General features: G+C 49.8%; 1 protein-coding gene across 1 annotated transcript in view; it reads left to right on the top strand.

The window, feature by feature from the left end:
• The window catches only part of DAPK1 (death associated protein kinase 1), a 171,684-nt gene that overhangs the window by 80,599 nt on the left and 77,270 nt on the right, over positions 1 to 13,815 (top strand). Inside the window, exon 3 of the mRNA XM_082697211.1 lies at positions 12,370 to 12,591. Coding sequence (XP_082553337.1) covers positions 12,370 to 12,591 — 222 coding nt within the window. The remainder of the gene's footprint in view (positions 1 to 12,369; positions 12,592 to 13,815) is intronic.

A 13,815-nucleotide genomic window follows, 5' to 3' on the forward strand; every position in this document is an offset into this window, starting at 1 on the left:
CCAGGGTGAAGTGCCGTCATTAGTGTGCTCCGTCTCCCGGCTGAGGAGTTCACAGCCCTCCCCCCTGCCTCTGAGGACAGTCTGCAGGTTTGCACAGGTCCGCTCACGGCGGTGAGGTCAGCCCACGTGGCAGGCTTCCAGGGACTTCTGCTTCCACCGAGGGAAGACTCAGACTTCCCGGGAGCTCTGGTTTCTCTTTAACTTATCATCTTTCAGTTTTATCAGTGTGGCTCTTTCTTCAGGTAACTTCAGCAGTGACTTTCCCTGCCAGCCTCTCCTTGCCTGGCCTGAGGTGACCCCCTTGGTCCTCTGCCTGTTTTCTTGTCTCCCCACACTTCCTGTGAGGTGGGTCCCCACCTGATTCGGAGCCAAGGTAGTGGATGTGTAGGCATCACGGGAAAGGACTTGGCCAAGAGCGCCTTGAAAAGGACTCCTCCCGGCCAGGCCAGGCTCACGGCCAGACAACCACTAGCTGCCTTGTTGAGACCTGGGCCTGTGACTCTTGCAAGCTCTGGGAAGGAGAACTATGAAGAAGCCACAACCCTGGGTTGTATTCGGTCTCTAGAGCCAAACCAGCCTGTGTACAGGGTCTCCCAAGCTCATTGGTCTTTAAAATCTTCTGGAAGCCACATCGTGCCAAACATATTTGCATGTCTTCCAAGGGCACTCAAGTTCAAAACCTTCAGTATAGACCTGGCTTCTTGGGATAAGATGGAACTAATTCTTCCAGTGATAAAACCTGGCGGGAGGTCCCAAACCTGCCCATGACATGCTTGCCTCGACAGCATACATACCAAACCTGACCATGAAAACACACAGACAAGTTCCACCTAAGCTGAGAAGGGAGATGTGCAAACATCTAGGCATCTTGGTGAAGTGCCTCTCACGCTCCAGAACCAGGCAGAGCACATATTGGGGAGCATTATCACACAGTTTCTAGAACTTTCATTGAACCTATGCAGCTCAGTGTAGTAGTTGCACGATTACAACGTGTGCCCATTAGACCCGGCTGAACTTTACCTTTCTTGTTCTCTTTGGCTAGGTTTCCCCATCTCAAATCTCTGCACCTTGAATGAATCCAACTTTCTTTTTTGGTCATGGGATAAGGCACTTCAGCTCAGCTCCTGTTTCTCTTCCTTTGCCCCGTGAAGTTATATGAACCTCCTGTTCTCTTTTTCAGCTCTTTTCCCCTGAGAGCAGCTTGCTGAGTAGAGGATGGATCGTACCTTATGACCCAGTTACCTTTAGCCCAGAAGCTGAAAGGGATGATATGACAAAGTCAGGTTGATCACATAATGGGATTGGCCCAAGGGATAGCATGAGCATCAGTCTCTAGCCTTAGCTGAGCAACCCAACCCCTCCCTCCCTCAGCCCTGAGCACAGTCTTGGGGCAGGAAACCCAGATCTGCAGTCACCTGTCGTGGTCACCATTGGTTAAATAGGAGGGCTGATCTTGGCATGACACCCTTCCTTACAAGAGCCTTGTACTCTCCATAATACTGGACTCAAAGGGCAGCCCTGGTTCCAGTGTGGGACTTGCTCTATTTGAAGAAAAATATTTGGAGTACTGCTGTTTGTTCTGTCTGTTGAAGGTCCTCTTTACATGCATCAAATGACACTTTTCCAATACTTGTTTTCCTTTTTCCTTTCCCTTTGGCTTTAAAAACCAAAAACAGACACCAAGCATGTGTTCTGTGCCCGGTCCCGAGTTCAGGAGCCCGGGTGGTGCTGACTGGGGTGGGTGAGGTTGTCCTCAGCCCTCAGCTAGTGCAGGACCCCCACTCACTCTGCACACCTCCGTCCATCTTATACAGCACTCACAGGTCAGTTATATGGAAATGTCCTGTTAAGCCCTATGGGTTGTAAATTCCTGAAGTCACAGACCATATCTGAATCAAGTGAGATTAGATATGGCCACAAGGGACAAGTAACCAAAGGAACTCTCCCCGCCCCCCCACTCCTGGAACAAGATGGCAGTGTTCCTTCTAGGCTTGTGTAAGTCAAGTGCCTGGGAGGCTGCTGAGGACTTGCTCTAAGTGGTTTGCAGGTTCTGGGCTCCTTCCCATCACTGCCACCCGATTTCGGTGATGGTTCTCATGGTCCCAGGCAGGCAGGAGAGCTCAAGAGTTCCCCTGTGAACTGGCCAGTGAATAGTACAGCACTCTGCCTTCAGGCCTTCTCTCTCCACACCTACCCTGCCAGCTCTCAGTTTCTGTCCACAATACCTAGCCCCGCCAACCACGTGAAAGAAAAAAAAAAAAAAGACTTAGTCTCAATTGGTACTGGGCGTGTGCCAGGACTACAAACATTGTGCATTGGCCCGTCCCCTCTAAGCAGCAGACCAACAGCCAGAAAAAGGCAGAGGAGCTCTCACTCCAAAGCAGCAGGCGGCTTCCTCTCCCTGGCCTGACTCAGTTGGTCCCCACCCTTCTAATGGGCCAGAGTCCCAAAGGGTCTGAGCCCTCCCAAAGCCAGCTCTGCACTCAGCCCCACCCGGCCGCACCCTGAGGGGGTGTGCCTGAGGAAGTAACCTCAAAATGCAGCTCTGGCTTGAAAATTAAAGGGAAACTGGGCATATAGAGTCCAGTCCCAGCTCTGAAGAAGAATTTAACTGAGAGAGAAGACGAAAGCAGACTTTTCTTAAACACACACGCACACAACAACAACAACAACAACAACAATAAAAACCAAAACCAAAACTGGATTTCAAAATTTCATAATGCTCCATGACAAAAAACAAGCAAAAAATAAAATAGCAAAAGCATTTTGTGGTTAACAACCCAAACCCTCTGAAATGCTGAATGTGGTCCCCCGCCTTGGGGAGAGCAGTGTCCTGCGTGCAGAGACCTGTGTGACTCTGTTTACGCAGTTTCCCCTAAACTTGCTTGACCATGACACCCTTTCTCCAAGTAGCGTCTGTTTATTTGGGAAATGCACTTCCAGGTGGACCTCAGACATTCCCCGTCCAAAGAGTGATCCCAGGGACAAGTGGAGTGAGTAGAGGTGTGCACTGCTACCTTTCTAATCGCCCTTTCCTCTGAGTCCTTGCTTGCTGGGGTTTGCTTATTCTTTCATTATAATGAGCTGCCCGAGCTGCCCAATGCTTGTGTATTTGGTTTCTTTGACCCACGGGCAACACCGCACCTGTGCCGGAACCCAGATCCTTGCCCACCCTTGCCTTGGGTCCTGGCTTTTGCTCTCTTCTGCTGGCTGTGGACTTCTCTGTGCAGTCCTGCCCTCCCAGAGGCTGCTCTACCCAAGGGGTCCACTCCCCACCCAGTCCTTCTGCTCAGCATGCTGCTCCAGCGTCTCCCAGCCACCCTTGGGCAGCACTTCTCATTTAGCAACTCAGTCCTGACTCCCGTGTGTTGTTTTGGTTCCCGGGGTGACAGGCTGGTGTTTATGCCCTTGGTAAACCCTGCCTCTTGCTGTCCGTACCCTGGCAACCTGTGCTGCTTTCTTATGGTGTAGGGGCACACAATTCTTCTTCAGATCAGGGGCCATTTTTAAATTATTATTTATTTTTACGTTGTTGGGGGAGGGGCAGAAGGAGAGAGAGAATCTTAAGTAGGCTCCAAGCCCAGAATGGAACCTGATGCAGGGCTTGATCTTATGACCCCAAGATCATGACCTGAGTTGAAATCAAGAGCCAGATGCTTAAGCAGCTGAGCCACCCAGGTGCCCTGATCATGTGCCATTTTGATTGAGTCTTGGTAGCAGTTTAATAATTTCTGAGGGGTTGTGTGTTTTTAGTCGTCGTCCTCATCATCATTGGCTTTGGTGTTTTTGTAAAAGGTGTTTTGCACTCCTGTCATGTGAAGCTTCTCAAAGGGCAGAGAGGGGCAGTTGGGAGTGTGGGCTGAGCCAGAGAAGCCTTCCAAGGGGATTGAACTTGGTGTTAAAGTTCCCAGTCCGTGGACGGGTTAGCCTTCATCGTCTGCTGAATTCTGTGCGCTGGTGGCTGAGGACGGAAGGGGAGGCTTCCACTGGGCCCCGGGCGCGTGGACCAGTCTGAGTGAGGGTGAGCGGCAGCGCGTTCACGGAAACTTGCTGGGCAGCGGGTGTTGGGTTTCAGGGTGGGGTCCTGCTCCCCCACAGAGACCGGAGAAGGTGAACTGGAGACGAGTGGCAAGCCCCGCTGCACCAGGGATCTGTAAAGGCATTTCAGCGAGAGCCTCTGGGGTTTGCTGTTGGTTTTGGGTTCTGACACAGAGATCCCTTCTAACTGATGCAGAGCTTTCCTTGAAAGATAGGGAACAGCTGCCAAACCTGAAACATGAGCCCCACATGCGGATGCAGGCTCGGGGGTGGGGGTGGGTGCTGTGTTCAAGATGGTCTGGGCATTCTTGCTCCCTCCCATCATGCTGGGCTCTGTCCCTGGTCACCTGCTGGCCTCTCATCCTCGGTACCGACTCCTTCCCCTACACAGCTTCCCAGGTCATGGGTCAAACCCATCGTCCCAGATATTTTCACGGCTGTTCCACCTGTCCATGGCTGTGTAACAAACCAGCCCAAAACGTGGAAGCGAAAAGCAACAGTTGACCATGCTCTCTCGTGCTCCTCTGGGTTGCCACAGACCCTCCTCCCCCCGCAGTGGTTGCTGAGACCCCCGTCTGGGGGCACTACATGTTGGCTGGGGCTGGAGCCTTCTGAAGACTTGATGGGGCAGATGTTAATGTCCACTTTCCTGGCCGACCTGTTAAATCTGCTGTCCGCTCGGAGGGAGCTGTGGATGGGAACACCTCCACGCTGGGCTTCTCCCAGGATGGTGGTGGGGTTCCAAGAGGGAACACCCAAGAATGTGTGCCCTAAGAACCAGGCAGAAGTCCCAGAATCACTTTTGCCACATCCTATTAGTCAAACAAGTCTCAGATTCCAGGAGACCAGGCTGAGAGTCCACGTCAGGGTGGGACAGACGAGGTCACACTGCGGGAGAGCCTTGACCTGAAAGACGTGACTGAGGCCATCTTTGCAAAGGACAGTTTGCTTCCCCTAACTTAGCCGCAGACTAAAACTTCAGCATCTAAATGAAGCAATAAGGTTTTGGGGGGAACCAAAGGGAACACATCAGATAGGTTTCATCAAAAATAATTTAGTCCTAATAATTTAGCATAGAGATTTAATACTGAGATTTCACAGTTGCCTGGAAAAATGCCAAGGAGAAATTTGGTGCCACTTTTCAGCCACGGAAACACTGTCCTCTGGGCTTCTTGGAGAATTGCTGAGCTGAGATAGCTTGTTAATTCTCATCCCTACATGAGCTCAATATGCTTAGAGAACCCACGTGCCTGGCCTCATCTCATGTTGGCATCACCCTCACAAAGATGGGGCAACTGAGGCTCAGACAGGTCACTGCATTCTTGCCTTGTTGGCCAAGTTGGGGTTGGCGCTGCTTCATAGTGGGCAGGGCCCTGTTTGTGGGGCTGCACTTGTGCTTCACCATCTCTCTGTCTCCTCTTGGAAATACGGACCAGGCCCTTTCATGCCTCTCCAGCTCAGCTCCTGCTCTCTCCTCCGGGACACCGTTCCTCCACACACTTTGTCCTCCAGGCTGGGGCTTAACCCTCAGGGTACACCCTGGGTTCCCTGACCTCATGCTCTCCCCTGGGGCTTCACAGTGACCACGTCCTTTGTATGGCCCTTCCCATACTCTGGTGTTACGTGCTTGTCTCTCCCATTAGCCTGCGAACCCTTTGGGGTCTTTTCCCCTGCCGTCAGTGTGAACTCATCCTTGGAAAACCACTTCTGCCACCTCATTTCTTATTGAAGACCTGTAATTCCAGTGTTCAGGTAGGATTCAGGCCACTGACACTCTTTCAGTGCAGCTCTTCAAGAAGAATAAATGGCTCACAAACCAGCCCTCACATTGTCCTGCGGGTTGATAACATGAATTCAAAAGTAGAAATTATTTTGCTTTAATTAGAAACCTTACTGCAAAGCCTTGAGACGAGGGGAGAGTTGGAGCTTATCGTTTTTTTGATCGAAGCCAGATCCGTTTCCAGCATTAATCCAGGGAACTCATAACAATAAAGAGTTACCATAAATAATTCTTTGACTTAAATGTGCTGGGATAGAGACATATTTAAAATCAGCAAAAAAAAAAAAAAAAAAAAAAAAAAAGTACTGTTTTAGCCCCTTTGGTTTTCGGTTTTTGTTTTTGTTTTTTTTTTAAAGATTTTATTTATTTATTTGACAGAGATCACAAGTAGGCAGAGAGGGAGGCAGAGAGAGAGGAAGGGAAGCAGGGTCCCTGCTGAGCAGAGAGCCCGATGCGGGACTTAATCCCAGGACCCTGGGATCATGACCTGAGCCAAAGGCAGAGGCTTTAACCCACTGAGCCACCTAGGTGCCCCTAGGTCAAGGTCAGCAACGAAAATGTTAGCCCCTAGGTTAGGTGCCAGTGCGAAGGTACAACATATTGTCACGTTCAGCCCAATTCCTCCCTCTGAATGCGACCCTCTGACATTGCACGTTTATGCCATCTTTTTTCCCATCTTTCCCCAAGTGAGCAAAACTCCCACAAATAAATGAATTTGAAAATAAAACCCAACTGGATTAAACAGAGTCCAACAGCTTTACTTGTAATGCGTCATGAAATATAATGGACCTGTAAAAGCCCACATGCTTCACAAATGTGTGCTTGTCGCCCTTGTGCGCTGACCTTGAGAATCTTTTGTGGCTCTTTCTAATTGTTAGTAAGGGCTTCTGAAGCGACACACAAACATGACTTACTGTTTACTCTGAGAACATCAGAGCATGGTAACACAGAGGCTTTAATTAGTTAAAACACTTCATGAGTTTGCAGCGGGGAGAAGGCAACACTGCCCAACCGTATTCCACCACCGCCCTCCTCTCCGTGCCTTCCCTGCACAAAGCTTTTCCCTGGAATGATTCCTAGACCCATCTGTAACTTCACAGGGGCATCACTTATATTTCCAACAAAATGGAGAGAAGCCTGGGACAGCAATGGGGTTCGACGAATAGAGCATTGGAGGCAAATGCATTCGGGATTCACTTCTCAAGTGTGGAGCTTCCTTGCAGGAAAGAGTTCAGGCAACTAGAAAAAAATCTCTCTAAGGTTTGGTTTTTCTCATTGATGGAAGAGTGCATAAGTGAATGTTGTAGAGTTGTGATAATGAATAAAGTAATATGTTAAACTCCTTGCGTAGAATTCTGGGTACAGTTCATTGAGTGACTACAAGGTGCTCTGATGAGGTCAGTGACTTAGACAAAGACACTAGGTGGCAGGTTGTTCTTTATGAAGTTTTGCTCCTTTTATCCAAAGTTTTCTTTCTTTCTTTCTTTCTTTTTTTTTTTTTTGATAAAATTTATGATTCTTTTTAAATCAACAAGTGTTTGTAGTACAAAACTCTTTAAAATGGGATGTGTCTCATCGGCTTTGTATGGATCTGGCCACTAGTGGTCAATATGTGTTTGTTACATTTGATTGAAAGCTTCTGTGTCAAAATGAATTTGGCTAGCTGTACTTAGTCCAAAAAGTGTTCTGTCAGTTATTAGGTGACAGAAAACATGAGTACATTTTTAAAAAGCAACATATGATCGATTCTCATTATTGGGGCTATAGTTATGTTCCGTGACTTCACTGCAGACACTGAGGTAGCGAATACTGGACCATTTGTTCTAGAGAAAAAACAGGGTCACGTTTCTGTGAGCCTCCGCTCGTAACATTTCCATCATCGGATGCAGGCATAACCTTGTTTCATGCGTGTTTCTGTTTAAAGGGCCTTCCATTACACACATCGTTGATTCTTTAACACTGGGCTCATGGCCAACATCACTGACACCCCTGCCTGAACAAAGCCAACCCACCCATGACAGGTGTCCTCCACAAGTCCATCACAGCCTCCATCTTATGAGCTCTGGACTTCCCATTTTGGGGGTGATTTTAAATAGGGAAATCACCAACAGATAGCAAAAATGAAAAAGCCTGGCACTAAATAGACTCTTAAGAAGACATTTGTTGGGGCACCTTGGTGGTTTAGTGGGTTAAGTTTCTGCCTTCGGCTCAGATCATGATCTCAGGGTCTTGGGATCGAGCCCCGCATCGGGCTCTCTGCTCAGCAGGGAGCCTGCTTCCTCCTCTCTCTTTGCCTGCCTCTCTGCCTACTTGTGATCTCTCTCTGACAAGTAAATAAAATCTTAAAAAAAAAAAAAAAAGACATTTGTTTACTATATCGAAGCTGACCTAGAAGGCAGAGTGTGGCCTTGACCCACCTCCCCTGGGCACTCGGGTGACTCGGATCTGTAACCATGACAGCACTGCCAATGATGACTTTGAAGTCACAAGTACAATGTAACAAGTAGGTGAACTGGCACATACAGCTCTTGCAGAAAGTGAGGATCCCCTGTATTCTGTTTTGTCACTTCAAATGTGCTGATATCCAGTCAGTTTCTGTTTTCCAGGGACGGCTGCATTGCCCCATCCGTGGACGACCGCTGCAGCTCTCCATGGGGGTGTGCATCGGTGGGGAGCCTCTGGTTCCATCACAGGAGGGAGGCTGGAGCCCAGGCCACCATGTGTGGCAGTGGTGGCCTTGCTTCTCTGTGTGAATTTACGTACCTCCTTGCCCAGCGCTTACCCTGGCAGCTGTATCAGATCGTTTCTCCGGGATCCCATGATTTGGAAGCTCTTGCCCAAAAAAGCCTAAACAAAAAATTTTTTTCAGTTGTAATTATTGGGGGAGGGGGATCGGGGAAGAGGAGCTGACCCCCCAAAGTGGGTGTGAGGGAGCTGGGGGGGGGTCAAGGGCCAGCTGCTCAGGAAGGAAAGCATGGGAGCAGCAATTAACCACCAGTCCAGCTCAAATTAGGCCTCACAAAGCAAATTACTGTGTTTAGAAAGGAATTTCTTCTCCGAGGAGTCTGCCTTCGGTTCGCTGCCTGCCCGTGGAGACGGCTGGGAAAATCCCTGCACGAGTTACCGAGTGCACACCAAGGCCCCATAGCCTTGCGTGAGCCTCTGCCTGCCCTGGGCTCAGTTGTGCCTCAGTTTCCTCATCTGCTGGGGGCAGCCGCTCTCCCTTAGCAGGGCATGAGGGCGGGGATGTCATGTTTGAAGGCCGAAGCCTAAGGCCAGGATCGGCTTGAGTTTTACACTTTAAACACGTGACAACCCTGTTGAGGTTTTTTCTTCTTTGGGCTCTTTTTTCCCTTGGCAGTTCTGAGAGGCTGATACTTTGAAGGCACTTCGAGCTTCGAACCATAGACCCTAAGCTCCTGGCAGTGGCTCCAGGTGAATAGTCATTGAAGATGTCATACTGCTAGGCGCCATTCTAATCACTTTCCATATATTATTAGTTTGTTTAATCCTTCCTTTCCACCCCACGAACCCTCCCAGGCAAACACTATTACTCTGCCCACTTGGCAGATAAGGAAACTGAGGCAGAGAGTGGTCAAGGGGGATGTAAACCCTCAGTTACACACCTGGTAAGAGGCGGGACACCAGCTCAGACAGGCAGCCTGAGTGCGCACCCCACGCAGAGCTACTGAACTACAGGGAAGTGTCTTCAGGTAACACCTCTGGTTTTAAGGATTCAGGAGTCAAGCGCATCACGCATGAGCTCCCAGAGGAGCCCTGCATCCCGTGTCTCAGGGATGAGAGATTCGCCTGCCAGGCTTCTGTCCTCTGTGGAGCTGCAGTCGTGGTAGGAGTAGGAATGGGCAAGAAACAGGCAGAAAAATCTGCAAGGGGCCCTGTGGGCTCAGGTGCAGGAGACGGCACTGGTCGGGGCAGACGTTGGGTAGGCAGAGATAACTCAGAAAGGTGTCTTTAAAGAGGTAGCATTGAGATGGGTCTAGAAAAGTGGTCCTCGAAATTAGTCTACACTTTCTCGACCGTCTGCAGCCAAGGTTAGTTGGACATTAGCTGCAGCCGTGCACATCTTCTCTTGGCCTGGGGTGGTTGGGGGGCTCCCAGCCTAGCTACAGCCCCTTCTCCCTGCCTGCTTTCCCCTCAGGGGGACCCGGAAGTGTGAGTCAGGTCAGCTGACCAGGGAAGGAGTGCGGTCCAGATGTTTTGCTGCAGATGTGGGCATTGCCGTCAGGTTGGGCCTGTGCACACACTCCTGGCCTTGGCGCACAGGGTATACAGTGCCCCCTCGCCCCAGCCCAGCGCTAGGGTAGGGGGGCCTTGATGCTTTCACTCCCATAATTAAAAGGGGAAAAGTCCACATGGAACGTTTTAGCAGGAAAAAAAACTTGGGATAGTCTTTGGACTTAGGCTTCCATTTACGTTCCTCACATCTCTTTCTGGTTTTTCGTTTTTAGTGTTTAAAGCAACATAATTCAAACCACTGAATCTGCCTTGAATCTTTACAGTCCCTGAGAAAAGTCACGGCGCTTGCGTGACAGACGTGCATGACTCAGCCCCTGGAAGCTTGGGTCATATGTGACTCGGATCAGTGCCCTGCCCCACCCCGCGTCCTTGGACACCTTGGGAGCTCTCAGCTGGGACCTGATGCTCTCTTTCTGACAAGTGGGAATATAAGCACCGCTTCACCAGATGCTTCCAAGTAGTAGCTCACTTTGTTCCGTAGTCAGGCTGTTTTCGTAGTCAGGCTGTTTTCTTCCCCCACAAGCCCCATCTCTGCCGCCCACCTCCACCCTCCAAGAGAGAAATAAGCCCAGTTCTTTGCTCTTCAGAAAAAGAATGTAAAATGTAACAAAGTCCTAACAGATCCCCTGGCTCTTTAAGGTCCTGAGTTCACAGGCAGTTGGTGCTAGTGTTCTGGTGTGATTTATCTTCAGCCTCTCTGCTATTTTGCTGCAGGGAGAAAGAGAGTCTTAATAGCCTGTCATGCAAAAATCTGGCAGTGCTAAAGAAATAATCCTGTACTCTGGGTTTTTCTTCACTGACCTCTGCTGCTAAAGTAAATGAGTAATGTATTAAAGTATCCCTTCTTTAACATTGAACAGTTACTGTTCATCTGATTTTCTCTCCCCCTTTTGTCTTCATGGGAGAATAAAGCTAGTTAAAAATAACTGTGATAATTCTCTATATAGCTGTTCTCTAGCACCTGCCAAGAAATATACGGATCCTGTGATGGGTGGCTCTGGGGAAGAAGTGAGGTGCCAGCATTGATACAGGAAGGGTCCTTTTGTATTGTTTCCCTTACTTTCAGGGTAGCTTACTTACCTTTCAAGGCCCTCCCTGCTTATGTATTTATTTTATTATTTTGTGGTAAGTTCTATTATATTCTTTCATATACATAGGTAGGAGGCTCTGGTTATATACCATGGCTGAGAATATATAGGTTGCTTTCCTCTGCAAGAAACTGAAAGCCCATATCCAACTGGCTTTAGCAGTAAAGGGCCTTTATTGGCTTCTGTTGCTGAAAAACCCAAAGGCAGATGGCTTTCAGGCTAGGGTTGATCCAGCCATTTCACAGTGTTACCACAAACCTGGTTTCTCTTCTTCTATTTGGCTCTGCCTCTGGAATGGTTGGCCTTAAACCAAGAGTGGACCTCCCCCTTCATCCTGGGATGGCTGGAAGTAGCAACTGGGGTCATGGAGTTCAGTGTTCACATCCAGAAGAAAGAAGAGTCTCAGAAAAGGTCTTGGTCTCTGCATTCTCCAAAAGGTCTTACTTTGGTCATGTGTCTGTACCTGGAGCCAGGAAGACACAGTATACTGACTGGCTTAGCCTAGGTCACCCAATGCATATCTCTAGGTGGGGGTGGAGTCAGTTTCCTCAGGGCTGTAGGATCCCTAGAAAGGAGAGAGGCAGGTAATGCTGGAGAAGCCTCCACCAACAGATGTCTGGTGTATGTAGCTGATCTAATCCCTGAGGTGTGAACAGAATATACAGCTTTTTTTTTTTTTTTTTTTTTTTTTAATTCTGAACGTTTCAATTGATAAGTACATAGGCTAGAAATAGGTCGTTGAAAGCAGGGCTCTGTGTATTTTTCTTTAAGTTCGCCCATCTTGATCCCTTGTCTTCCCTGGACAAATGGGAGAAAGGCTTGTCAGAAGGAGGTCGGGAGGTCGGGAAGCTCCTTGCTGCTATCCCAGAGTCTGCAAGGGGAGAGAGGAAGAAATCACAGAAGTGGAGGCATCGGTCTCCATTCCCTAGAGTATTCTTCAAGACAAGAGACTTTGTATCACTTCCAACATTGTTCTTAAATGTTCAAGAACATTGCAACCTGTTTTTAAGCAGGTTTAATGAAAAGGAAATGTCATGAGAAGTAACCCAGCTTAATCTGTTCATTTCCCACCCCATGGACTTTCTTACTCACCGTTAACGGCCCCCCTTGCTCGTGCCCTGCCCCATTCGTGCTCAAATCTGGGCTTTGTAGGGAGCAATAAAGAAATGTGTGAATGACTTGTAACCGCTCATCCTCTGTCTACAGTGGGCAGTTCGCAGTCGTGAAGAAATGCCGGGAGAAAAGCACCGGTGTACAATATGCCGCCAAGTTTATCAAGAAAAGGAGGACGAAGTCCAGCCGGCGGGGCGTGAGCCGCGAGGACATCGAGCGGGAGGTCAGCATCCTGAAGGAGATCCAGCACCCCAACATCATCACCCTACATGAGGTTTACGAGAACAAGACAGACGTCATCCTGATCTTAGAGCTGTGAGTAGGGTCTGCCTGGCTGTGGGGGGCCTGGGAGGCCCAGGGTGGGGGTCAGGGTGGTTGAGGTCCGCCCATGGCTGCCCTGCAGTGGGACACCTCGGGGGCCTGCCCCGAGCCTCGTCAGGAATGTACTCTGCTTTGTCAAATTCGAGAACAACCCTATACCGCCTGCACCGAGACCTGTCTGTGGTTACCTCGAATGATGCTAAAGAGTGGTTTCCATGAACGCAGTCCTACCCGACTTGCAAGAGGGTCCCCACATCCTGGGGATCCTCTTCCTTTGTCATGACGTCATCTGACTCCTGAGCTGTCTGGTCAACTTTAAGCTCATGTTCCTTTTCTACTGGCACTGTTCCTCTGCCTTCCTTCGGGGTTTCTACTTCTCTTCCTCCTCCCTCCAGTTCACCCCCCACCTCCGCTCCCAGCTGTTGGGACTGTCAGCACGATTGACAGGAGGGGGTAAAACTGAACCAGCATCCCTCAGAGGTGATCATAGGACTTGTTTTCAAAGCTTTCCACGTATTTTCTCGGGCAGGCCCTGCCTGTCGGTTGTGGTTGTGGGTGACGGACCGTCGTACCTTTCTCAGTAATGGGTCTCTCTGCCCCCAGGCCCCTGCCTCAGTGCCCTCCCCATCTTGAAGAGAGAGGGAGGAGAGGATGCCCCCCAGGAGCACCTGGCTGCTGGCTGCGAATGCCTCTGAGCCGTTGGGAGGGAGGGGAGGCATCCGGGCCTTGAGGGCAGGAATCCTGAAAGGAGCCCAGGAAGCCAGGGTGACGCGCCAGTCCTGGATGGCTCTGAAGTTTGTTTCCTGGGGCCCCAGAATTCAGACCTGCGCCTCTGCCAGCCAAACAGCTCCCCACGTTTGCAGATCTCTTACAGTTAGGAGGTGATTTTGGAGGCCAGATGGGATGCAAGGAAGTGAAGGGGGTTTGTGGAGGCCCCAGCCTCGCCCTGGGGACCCCACACTGCAGCACCCCGGGCTTTGCCCTCACAGGGACCTGGGGGTTCCTGCGGCTTCCTGTCTGTCACTGGGGTGTGGGTAAGCAAGCAGCAGCTTGCTCAGTTATAAATTGGGGTTAATAGTAGCAACCCCCACAGGGTCTTGAGGAAATAAGTAAGTTGAGAATTGGACAATCCCTAGCACAGGGTGGGATTTGTGGACATGTTTTCTTCCTCGCTTTTAAGCCAGCAGGTTCTCCACCTCTGCCGCAGAGACACTGGGG

Source organism: Mustela nivalis, assembly GCF_964662115.1.
Source record: "Mustela nivalis genome assembly, chromosome: 13".
NCBI lineage: Eukaryota > Metazoa > Chordata > Mammalia > Carnivora > Mustelidae > Mustela > Mustela nivalis.